Source organism: Typha angustifolia, chromosome 10 (assembly GCF_048772165.1).
Source record: "Typha angustifolia cultivar Huaian chromosome 10, ASM4877216v1, whole genome shotgun sequence".
NCBI classification, from domain to species: Eukaryota; Viridiplantae; Streptophyta; class Magnoliopsida; order Poales; family Typhaceae; genus Typha; species Typha angustifolia.
Genome location: NC_133248.1, coordinates 5,850,628 through 5,862,990, shown reverse-complemented (window position 1 = coordinate 5,862,990; position 12,363 = coordinate 5,850,628). Strand labels below are relative to the sequence as shown.

General features: G+C 42.0%; 1 protein-coding gene across 1 annotated transcript; it reads left to right on the top strand.

Moving 5' to 3' along the window:
* Positions 1-8,562: 8,562 nt before the first annotated feature.
* On the top strand, positions 8,563-12,126 carry LOC140767970 (BTB/POZ and TAZ domain-containing protein 2-like). The gene is made up of 5 exons (XM_073108036.1): positions 8,563-8,728; positions 8,831-8,967; positions 9,298-9,601; positions 11,138-11,442; positions 11,728-12,126. The coding sequence occupies exons 1-5, from the start codon at positions 8,657-8,659 to the stop codon at positions 11,882-11,884; spliced, it is 975 nt and encodes a 324-aa protein (XP_072964137.1). The 5' UTR covers positions 8,563-8,656; the 3' UTR covers positions 11,885-12,126.
* Positions 12,127-12,363: the final 237 nt, after the last annotated feature.

The following is a 12,363-nucleotide window of genomic DNA, read 5'->3' as shown; positions in this document are numbered from 1 at the left end:
CGGGTGAATGGTGTAGTCAAGAAAACCATAGTGAGAATCTTAATCGACACTGGGTCCACCCACAACTTCATTGACAAGAGGCTCCTTAGGAAGATTGGGCTCGAGTCGGAACTTACGGAAGGGTTCGATATGACGATTGGAGACGGCACCACATTACGGGCAGATTTTATTTGTGGAGGTGTGGAGTTAAAGGAGCAAGGCCAATTCTTCACATTGGACCTTTATCCGTTGGCCTTGCGAGGTGCCGACATTATTTTAGAGACTCAATGGTTTCAAAGCTTGGGGCTCGTAACATTTAATTCCTCAAACCTCACACTGACATTTTGGAGGAATGGTCGAAGGGTGCTGCTGGATGGAAATCAACCGTGACAAGGGCCGACATTGCAACCACTTGTGGGCTTTCCTTGTGCAGGGGACCGAGCTCTACTATTGCAAATGCCTATTTCTAAACCTAAACATCCACCACCAAGGAAAATAGCCGCTGACATGCAAGAGCTATCGCAGGAGTTCTAGGATCTCTTCGAGGAACCTCGAGGACTGCCACCGACCCGTCAGCACGACCATCGCATCTAGATCATTCTAGAGGCTAAACCAGCAAATATCTGGCCCTATCGGAACCCACATGTCCAGAAGGAAGAGATTAGTAAATTGGTGGTGGAAATGCTCGAGCAAGGGATTATTCAACCGAGTAGAAGTGCCTACTCGTCGTCGGTGTTGCTAGTTCGGAAGAAAGATGGGAGTTGGTGGTTTTGCGTCGACTACCGAGCCTTGAATGCAATTATCGTCAAGGACCAGTATCCAATACCGGTGATCGAGGAGCTGCTGAATGAACTCACAAGGTCGGTCTATTTCAGCAAACTTGACTTAAGAGCGGGGTACCATCAAATCTGCGTCGACTTGGAAGATGTGCACAAAACGGCATTCCGAACTCACGATGGCCACTATGAGTTCCGAGTCATGCCGTTTGGGCTCACCAATGCACTGGCCACCTTGCAAGGGCTGATGAATGACCTTTTCTACCCACTCTTGTGTCGATACGTGCTCATCTTCTTTGACGATATTCTAGTGTATAGCAAGAATTGGAGTGAGCACTTGTGGCATGTGTGGGAGGTATTAAATATTTTGCGACAAAACTAGTTAAAAGTCAAGATGAGCAAATGTCTTTGGGGAGAGTCACGAGTGGAGTACTTGGGGCATATAATCTCAGCAAGAGGAGTGGAAGCTGATCTAAGCAAGATCAAGAATATGGTGGACTGGCCGATTCCTACTAATCAACGGGAATTGAGGGGATTCCATGGGTTGACGGGGTACTACGGGTGATTCGTTGTCAACTACGGTAAAATTGCTGCTCTGCTGACCTCCTTACTCAAAAAAGGTGGGTTTCAATGGACGAGCAAGGCAACAGAGGCCTTCGAAGCCTTGAAGACAGCTATGTCTACCGCCCCAGTTCTAGCACTACCGGATTTTGGCATGCCCTTTGTGGGGGAATGCGACGCTTTGGGTGAGGGCATTGGAGCAGTTTTGATGAAAGAGGGTAGACCCGTGGCATATATGAGCAAAGCATTGTCAAACCAGTCACGACAGTTATCCACCTACGAGTGCGAAATGCTAGCGATTCTACACGCCGTCACCAAATGACGGCCTTACTTGATTGGCCAACGGTTTACTATCCACACAGACCAGCGTAGCTTACCCTACTTCATGGAGCAACGTGTGCACATCCCAACCCAACAACGGTGGGTCATGAAACTCCTTGGGTATGACTACGAATTAGTCTACAAAAAGGGGATCGAGAATCGAGCGGCCGATGCCCTTTCGCGCCAATCGGACACAAGTGAGCTTGCCTCTTTTTTAGCACCAACATTTCCTCTTATTTCAGATATGTGGGGAACCAATGCAGAAGATCATACCATGGAGGAGCTGGGGTCAGAGTTCAAGGATCGCTTCCCAAATTTCAAACCTTGAGGACAAGGTTGTGGAAGCGTGGTGGATTGATACGATTCGGTTTTCACCGATGTCGTCTCGAGCATGGATATGCTTTAGGAGTGTCTTTGTTTCTTGCTTTAATGTTTAATTTCTAAGAAAATAAGTTTTCTGTAAGTCGCGTTCGAACGCGGATGGAGTGCATTCGAACATGGTTGTGAATGCGGTTGTGAACGTGTATCACGTTCGCAAATTCAGAGAAGTGGGAAACATGCGCATTCGATCGCGCATTCGAATGCACAATGTACACGCTCGTAAATCCAGAGAAGAGCGAACTCGGTGCGTTCGAACATGGTCGGGCGCGTTCGAACGCGGTCCGCGAAATTGTATTGTTTAGGGTTAATTTTGAGTTGTTTGGTTAGCCTCTAAAAGGGATGTGGATAGCAACCAGAGATTATTATTGAAGAATTAAGTTTTGCCTTGCCTCCTTTGTCTTCTCTCTTGTTCTCTCAATCCCCAGCGACGCCGCTTCTAACCTCCCTCGACCGGCCAATCACCCTAGACCCTTAGGTGCGGCCCTCTCCTCCCCCTTCTTCCGATCTATCCAACATTTGTCCTAACCCTTCCATCAACCATAACCTTTTCATCACCACTTTTCACCGGTGCCACCCCACAATCGCCGGTCCGCCTCCAACCACCATCACCTAGGATCTCGTGCCTCCATCCACGGATCCTGAACAGACCACCCTGACTTTTGTCCACTAATCGGACAATATCTTGAGATTCCCACATCCAATTCGCCTTAAACTTAATTTTTTGGAAAGCTCTTTTCTAGGGCTTCAACATATCTAAATTTCACGTCGATCCGATGGCGGCATCTTTCGAGATCTTATTATAAAGTTCTGTGCCAAATCTAGTCCAAATCATAGAATTGGAAGAGATCAAAACTTAGCATAAGGAGAGATCGTATCATACTTGGGTCACATAATCTCAGTAAGAGGAGTGGAAGCCAACCCAAGCAAGATCAAAAACATGGTGGACTAGCCGATTCCCACTAATTAGTAGGAATTGAGAGGATTCCTTAGGCTAACGGGGTACTATTGGCGATTTATTGCCAACTACGGCAAGATTGATGCCCCGCTGACCTCCTTACTCAAAAAATGAGGGTTTCAATGGACAAGCAAGGCGACGAAGGCTTTCAAAGCATTGAAGATAGCCATGTCTACCGCACCGGTTTTGGCTCTACTGGATTTCAGCAAGCCATTTGTGGTGGAATGCGACGCTTTGGGTGAGGGCATTGGAGCTGTTTTGATCCAAGAGGGTAGGCCAGTGGCATATATGAGCAAGCCATTGTCGAACCAGTTGCGACAGCTATCTACCTACAAGCGCGAAATGCTAGCAATTCTACACGCCATCACCAAATGGTGACGCTACTTAAATTGTCCAACAGTTACTATCCACACGGACCATTACCCTACTTTATGGAGCAACATATGCACACCCCAGCACAACAACGATGGGTCACGAAACTCCTTGGGTATGACTACGAGCTAGTCTACAAAAAAGGGATTGAGAACTTAGTGGTCGCAGTGCTTTCGTGCCAACCGGACACAAGTGAGCTCGCTTCCTTTTCAACACCAACCCTTCCTCTATTTTAATATATGTGGGGAACTAGTGAGGAGGATCGAGTCATGGAGGAGCTTGAGTTAGAGTTCAATGATCACTTCCCCAATCACACACCTTGAGGACAAGGTTGTAGAAGCGTGGTGGATTGATACGATTCGGACATCACTGATGTCGTCTCGAGCATGGATACACTTTAGGGGTGTCTTTTATTCTTGATTAAGTGTTTATTTCATAGAAAAATAAGTTTTCTGTATGTGGCGTTCAAACACGGGTGGAGTGCGTTCGAACGCACTTGCGAATGCCTGCATTAGGTTCACAAATACAGAGAATGCAAAATGTGCGTTCGAACACGCTTGTGAGAGCCTGCATCAGGTTCACACATACAAAGAACGCAAAATGTGCGTTTAAATGCGATTGAGCGTAGTCGGTGAAAATTCACTATTTCTAGGGTTAATAATTACCATTTTTGAATTATTTGGTTAGCCTTTAAAGGTGTGGATGGCAACCAAGGAGTCATTATTGAATGAATTGAGTTTAGCGCTTGTCTCCTTCATCTTCTTCTATCTCGTTCTCTCGTTCTCCGGCGTCGCCGCTTCTAACCTCCCTTGACCGACCATTCACCCTAGTCCCTTAGGGCGGCTCACTCTTCCCCCTTCTTCCAATCTATCTATCACCTTGCTCTAACCTCTTCCATCATCCATAATCCTTCCATCTCCACTTACTCACTAGTGTGACCCCATTATCGCCAGTCCACCACCATCCATCATCATCTAGGATCTCGTGCCTCCATCCACGGATCCATAGACGAACTCTGTGACGTTTGTCTATTTCTCAAAAGATATCTCAAGATCCCACTGTCCAATTTTCCTGAAACTAGATTTGCTAGAAATCTCTTTTCCAGGGCTATAACATTTCAAAATTTCACATCAATCCGACGACTACATCTTCCAGGATCCATTTCCAAAGTTTCATGCCAAACTTTGTCCAGATCTAAAAATAGGATAGATCGAACATTACACTAAAGGGAGATCGTATCACCAAAGCATAGTGGAATGGCTGTTCCCTAAGACTACTAAGGAGCTACGCAGATTCCTCAATTTAACCGGCTACTACCGTCGATTTTTGGTGAACTATGGCAAGGTTGCAACTCCCCTTATGGCCTTGTTGCGGAAGGGTGCATTCACATAGATGAACAAATCAAAGGAAGCATTCGAAGCCATGAAGAAGGCAATGATTTTAGCCCCGGTCCTTGCTTTAGCAGATTTCACAAATTGTTCACCATTGAGTATGACGCATTCGGAATTGGCGTTGGGGCATTTTGATGCAAGAAGGCAAACCCATGGCTTACATGAGCAAGTTTCTTTCTAAGCGTTCACAACTGCTATCCACTTACGAAAGGGAGATACATGCCATTATTCATGCTATCACCAAGTGGAGGCGTTATCTCATCAAGCGTCGCTTCACAATCCGTATTGATCAAAGGAGTTTGCCATACTTCTTGGGCAGTGCATACACACACTAGCCCAACAAAGGTGGGTGTCCAAGCTACTTGGATATGTATGAGTTGGTGTATAAAAAAGGGACCGAAAATAGCACCGCCGATGCCTTATCAAGGCGCTCGAATCTAGCCGAGTTGGTAGTGATTTTGGCATCGATTTTTCCTTTTTTCCAATAGTTGCAAGAAGCCTACAAGAAGGATCCAGACTCCATGAGGATGTTGGACGACTTTGCTACAGATCCCAGCTGTATGCAAGGAGTTGTGGTAAAGGATGGACTCTTAGTGGACCAAGGCAAGATAATTGTTCCAGCTAATCGCCACTTGTGCATGGAGTTGGTGCGCCACTTCCATGACACCCCTATGGCTGGACATGAGCGGGTGTTGTGCACCTATAAACGGTTGAGCCAAAGTTGCACATGGGCTGGAATGAAGAAGGATGTACAAGCCTACGTCAAGGCTTGCGAGGTGTGTCAAAGAGCGAAGACGAAATCGGCTAAACCAGTTGGCTTGCTACAACCGCTTCTGATTCCAATGAAGGTTTGGGAGGACGTCGCCAAGGATTTCATTGACGATCTACCCAAGGCTAGAGGTCATTCAGTGATTATAGTGGTGGTGGATCACCTTAGCAAGTATACACAATTTTCAGCCTTGGCACATCCCTACACGGCAAGGAAGGTTGTGGAGGTTTATATGCGCGACGTGGCCAAGATGCATGGTATCCCAAAGTCAATTATTTCAAATTGTGATCCTATATTTGTGAGTCAATTTTGGCAGAAATTATTTGCTCTCCAAGGGACTACTTTCTGTATGAGTTCAGCCTATCATCTTCAAACGGTTGGCCAATTCGAGGTGCTGAACTAATACTTAGAGCAATACTTGCGATGCTTTGTCGGCGAGCAACTGCGGTAGTGGCTATCTTGTTTGCCATGGGAAGAATGGTCATACATCACGGCCTTCCACTCGGCTATTGGCATGACTCCATTCAAGGCTATCTATGGTCATCCCCCTTCGACCTTGCATACATACCTGCCATCGACCCAAGCCAACCAAACTAAGATGGATGCGATTTTGCGAGATTGTGATGAGGTATTTAGGAGACTCAAGATGCACCTAGCAGCTGCCTAGAACCGAATGAAGCAAGTCTATGACCAGCGGCACCAAAAGAGGTCCTTCTCAATTGGGGATTAGGTCTACATCAAGCTACAACCATATTGGCAAAGCTTAGTTAGACCCATTCCTAATCAAAAGTAGGCTCCAAAATTCTATGGACCTTATCAGGTGACCGAGAGGATTGGACCCGTGGTGTACCGTCTAGATTTACTTGAGGAGGCGTGGATACATCTGGTTTTTCATGTCTCAAGCCTTAAGGCTCAAGTTCCCTCTATCGAGCCAATTGGAGTTGTTCCACCCGAGCCAATAAAGGTTGATCCAAACGGGCAAGAAGCCGAACCGAGTACCCCCTATTCTAGTTTGGATCATAGCTAGATGATGCACTCAAGTCCAAGACGAGTGGGTGACCAAGATTTTGGTGGAGTGGTGCGGACGCATAGTGGACGAGGCAACTTGGATGCCCGAATCCAACTTCATAGACCGCTATTTGAATCTGACACCTTAAGGGCAATGTGAACAGAAGCGTGGTGGAGTGATATGACTCGATCATAATGACTCCACTTGCGACATTGGGTTCATTGGAATGAGCCTACATATCTAGTTGGATTTTTGCTTAAAGAAAGAAAGCTTTTTGCTGGGGTGTCCGAACACAATGGACCGTATTCGAACGGGCCAAGCAAACGCTTGCACGTGGTCACAAAAACAGACAACGTGATTTGCGTGTTTGAACAATTTTGGGCCCGTTCAAATGTCTACACATGTTCGCATCGATAGAGAACTATATTTGTGCGTTCGAGCAAAATTTGGTGTGAACGCACCGTGGCGAAAATTATTGGTTTGTTTAGGGTTTTAGCTTAGTTTTTTGGGTCCCTAGGGTGAACCTCTATAAATATGTGGAGGAAACCCTAGTTGAAGTTTATCTGATAACGGAAACGACATTGTGCCTTTATCTCCTTCTTTCTTGCTCTAGCTATTGGCGCCCTCTCCCACCTCTTTCCTTCCATCGCGCAAGTCCTTGGTCGGCTTCCTCTAACTCTTAGTCTCCCTCTTCTACAGTAACTTCTCTCCCTTCACTCTGAAGAATTAACCTAGCACCTATCTACCTATTAAAGGGCAAACAAGCTAGAGTTCATCCGACCTTCGGCCATTTTTCAGTCGATATCTCAAGATCTATCCATCCAAATCCTACGATCTTAGATTCGTTTGAAAGCTCTCTTCAAGGGCGACAATATATACAAAATTCAGTAAGATTCAACTACTAGGTCATCCACAGCTTCATTTGAAAATTACGTCCTCAAACTAGTATAGAACCATTACGGATAGGATCAAGTCGGTTCATAATAGATAATGATTTGGTCAAATAGGAATAAAAGTATTATAGTCATTTTACAATTAAAATGATTAAAATTGTAAATAAAAAGTCCTTAGATTTTTAAAATAGCAACATTGCTCAGATCATGCATATTTTATTATAAAAAGATGTGTGCATCTAATATAAAAAATAGGCATACGAGTACTCTAATCTTATTATTAACAAAATTTAAAAAAAAATTAGTCCAAATGACCGAAAAATTTGCATAAAGTAGCCTTTTAATTAAGCAAATGTTGGAGCAATTTGCATAAAAAAGGCCTTTTAATTATGGTATTGATAGTTTTAAGTTCTTTACTTTTGGAATATCAAGTTAAGGATCACTTTTACTCATTTAGCCCTAATAAAGTTAAAAATGACTACTCTGTCATAAAACTGAATACAAAAACTATACAAAAATTATGCTTTTAATTTTGCCAAGATATACATTCAAATCTAATAAAAAAAGTAATATTTTTTTACTTATATAAATTATAGTATACAAAATGTATCTAAAAATACTTTTTAATAAGGACTAAAAGTAAAAGAGTTTTCATATAAAAAAAAGTAAAGAGTTCAAATTTATTATTCTAAGACTAAACAGCCCGAAATTATCAATATCATAAGTAGGACTTTTTTTTTTTCATTCAAATCGTCCCAACAATAACAGAAGAAGAAAAAATAAGAATATATTAGAGTATTTCATCAGTATTAATGATATATTTATATTAAATAATAGAAGAACAAAATTAGAAAAAAAATATATAAAATACCTGATCTACAAAGAAAATAAAAAATATACCGTAAGTGACAAAATCGAAAATTAACTGTATTCTGGTGCAAATTTCCCAATAATCAATACTATAACTAGCGTTTTTTTAATTCAAATCTCCTAAAAAAAACTGAATATCTTCCCTCGGATAATCACTGCACCGGATGCTGCCTGTTGCTCATGAGCTGTCCAAACGTCAAATGTGTCGAGCCCTCGATTTGACACGACATCACTAGATAAAAATGACACGTTGGAAATTCTAAGTACTTCAACTTGGCACTCTGCCTTTATTCTCCCCCACCCCCCTTCTGCCCCAACTTCCCGGCCCATTCTGATTGCTCCGTGCCCGCACAACGCAAAGCAACTGTAGCTTCGCGTCATGGACGCTGGGCACGACATCCAGATCGTGACTTCCGATGGCCGGAGGATCCCAGCCCACCTCGCCGTTCTTGTAAGCCTTCCCACTATTTTCCTTTCTCGCTCTTTCCAAGATCCTTTGTAATTAGTTTCTCATTTCTAGTCTGCTTTTGTTTCTTTTTATTTATCTATTAAGGCTTCAGCATCATCAGTTATGGCGAGCATTCTCGATCGGACGCGGGGACTTGGAGATTCTGGCAGAGTCATTATGATCCCTGGAGTTCCTTGTGATGCGGTAGTGGCATTCGTCCGGCTGCTCTACTCTTCCACCAAGTCTGTTCCTATTTCTCTCTCTCTCTCTCTCTCTCTCTCTCTCTCTCTCTCTCTCTCTATATATATATATAAAATTAGTATAATTCAATAATTTTTGCTTCTCAATCAATTAACTAGCAACGCCCAATTAGATCCTTCTAGCCTAAGAGAATCTTTATTCGAGGGGACAATGTTCTTGAACGGCTCGGGATAGTTTTTCAAATTAGTCCCTCTCATGCCAACCACGCGATGCCCGTTTTCTTTTCTTACATAAATATAACGAATTATAGGTAGGTATATGAAATTACTATGTTAGCTGATTAAAATGAACGGCTGATGGCGATATATCAGGGGAGAGAAGGAGGCTATGGGATTTTATGGGATGCACCTCCTGGTGCTGTCGCACGTGTACGGGGTGGCGTGGCTGAAACGCGCGTGCGAGGCGGCGCTGGCGTCACGGCTGACGTCGGATACGGTGGTCGACGTCCTGCATCTGGCGCGGCAGTGCGACGCCCCGGCGCTCTACCTCCGGTGCATGAAGCTCTTGGCCAAATACTTTGCTGACGTGGAGAAGTCTGAGGCGTGGAAGTTCGTGCAAGCGTACGATCCCTGGCTCGAGCTCGAGATCCTCCAATTCCTCCAAGAAGCCGAGCTGGTACGCGCCAATCTTTAATTTTTATCTATTAAGATTTCCGTCTTTAAAGTAGCGGTCGTTTAGGTTGTTAATTTCTCTGGTGTGTTAGTACATTTAGTCGAAAATATCTCACGGAAGACCAAGGGACCTCCATATATGGGTGAAAATTGTTCCAGTTTAAGAAATTTTATGAGAGGAATTCTATATATATATTTAAGTCAAAACTCGTGGGATGAAAATGTCATTGAGCGAAATGGACGTGCGGCAGTGGTTAATTGTAGCTGGTCTAGTTCATTTTCTTTCCTATGTGGTGGAGGGGTTATTCATAGGCCGAACAAAATTGACGTGTAGTAGTGCTTAAGATAGATTTTCTTACGATTGAGTTAAACAATATAGAAAAAAGTATAATTTTTTTCAGAAAGAAAAAAGTAGAACGTGAAAAGAAGTGCATATTTCAATTTCGGTCAATTTTTCATTTTATGTCAGCTTGGATGGTGAACGAATTACAACTATATCCGGCGAGATATTATTGGACTGACCACCCAATAGCATAAATGAGTGTTAACATTACACATTACCTGGTTGGACAGAAACCTGCTCTTATAAATTTGTCAGTACTACCAAAAGTAGTGTAATAGAGAAAATGACATTCACTATTCTTATTATTAATTAATCCCTAGCTAGTTTCCAGATGGTTCCAACTTAGATAATCGTTTCATTGTCCATCTTTATTTACGAAAGAATTACGTATAACAAGAGTGAGTTTAGACAGTTGTGGTCACAAGCGAGATTATGAATTTGTCTGTTGTACCCATAAGAATATTCCACCACGGGTTAATTTGTCTTTTGAACGTCTTGGGCGGATGACGAACTTGGGAATCACTGTGCATCCTTAAAGACTTCTCAAATGATCAAATTATGTATGACTTAGAGAGGACTACCATGCTAGGATTGAAAAATAGCTTCTTCTTTTTTAATTTTTTTTTATCAGAGACTAAATAATTCAGGTTTAAATAAGAAGCTGGTGATTATAATAACATATGTTATATATGTAGATCTATTATCAAAATAGGTCATCTTCTACTAGTTTCCCTAAATTAGATGGACTTCTGTGTCTGATTAGTGAGGCTATATATTTCCCAAGTGATTTACTTTAAAATTAAATATGTGAGAAAGATTTAAAATAAACAATTAAGCTTGATGATTATGATTATTGAAGCAATCTTTTAGATCGAACCTTTAGTAGGTTTTTTTCATGCAAATTGATGTTTCCTATCTTGCCACTAAATCTAATAGTTACTTACTGTAGACCTATTAGATTAAAGAAGAACAAGAAAAGGAATATTGTGAATTCATAGTATTTGTTTTATTAGGATGTATATACTTATTATTTTTGCCAGCATTTTATCATTCATTTTTTTACTATCTTAATTATCTTTAATTTAGACATTGTGGAATGGAGTATGCATAAGAAGATCATTAGTTTTTATTTTGAAGATAAACAAAAATAAAAGTATATCATAGGAAATTAAACAGTGTTTCTTGCATGACACACAGAGGCACAAGCGGCGGAGGCGGAAAAGGGTGGAGCAAGGAATATACATTGAGCTGAGTGAAGCAATGGAGTGTCTGCGCCACATCTACACCGAGGGCTGCACCGATGTCAGACCCTTAGGCCGATCGCCACCTCTGACTCCCTGTGCCCATTTTTCCACCTGTCGTGGCCTTCAGCTCCTCATCCGTCACTTTGCCTCATGCCACCGCAAGAACTGCACTCGCTGCTGCCGCATGTGGCAGCTCCTCCAACTCCACTCTGCCCTCTGTGAGCAGCCTACTGACCCATGCAAAGTTCCTCTATGCATGTATGTACATGGATGCTCTAACCTCTATTACCATGCTTATTGAAACATTTGGCTTACTCCTAGTTGTGAAAAAAAATGTAATCTGAAATTCTGAATCTTATGCATGCAAAAGCTTTAGAGCTGTATATGAACAAATATGACGTGTAGAAGGACGCACATGCAAATAATGGGATTTTAATGAAATTGTTAGGTGTATGCATACAAGTAGAAGGATTATTGCATCCCTCTAACTTTGATCAATCTTTGTTGCTCTAATTTATTTGTTTGGTGGTTGCATGGGTGCAGGGAGTTCAAGCTGAAAATGCAGCAGATGGAAGGTAAAATGGAGGATAACAAGTGGAGACTTCTGGTGAAAAAGGTCATGGCTGTTAGAGTTATGTCGTCCTTGTCCAAGAGAAGAGAGAGGAAAGGTGTTTTCTTTCCAACTGCAAAAGCAGAGTAAAAGAAGCTAGTTTTGAATTGTTATAAAGTAGTTGACTTAGCTTTTCTCTTTCTTGTTTTTTTCTTTTTTTCTTAATCCTCTTCTATGTATTCTTTCTTTTCCACTAGGAAATAAGTGCATTTTCTATTTGTGAGACAGTGAGAGCTTGGCTTATTTATTCAGAAGAACTGTATCTGCAATTATAAAGTGCATCTGTAAAAATTAATTTTTAGTTTATAAATCCTATGGGAAATTCTTTGGAAGTGTTAGGTTGGGCTCATATATAATGTAAGTGCAATTATTTTGTGGTGGTAGATTAATAGATAAAATTATTAGAATGTATTTTGTATAATTTACAGTTTTATGTATGATTAACATACACTACTTGTATATCGAGTGTGAAAAGACCAAAATGCAGCAATTCTAAAGAAACATCAATTAAGATATATAAGTTCAATTCGAACCGAATATAAGTTCAATTCGAACCGAACTAAATCAGT

Bases quoted from the DNA above. Each gene is read 5' to 3' on its own strand.
- LOC140767970 (XM_073108036.1), top strand. From the start codon at position 8,657: ATGGACGCTGGGCACGACATCCAGATCGTGACTTCCGATGGCCGGAGG. The intron at 8,729-8,830 runs GTAAGCCTTCCC...TTATCTATTAAG, and splicing joins CAGCCCACCTCGCCGTTCTT to GCTTCAGCATCATCAGTTAT. The intron at 11,443-11,727 runs GTATGTACATGG...GCATGGGTGCAG, and splicing joins TGCAAAGTTCCTCTATGCAT to GGAGTTCAAGCTGAAAATGC.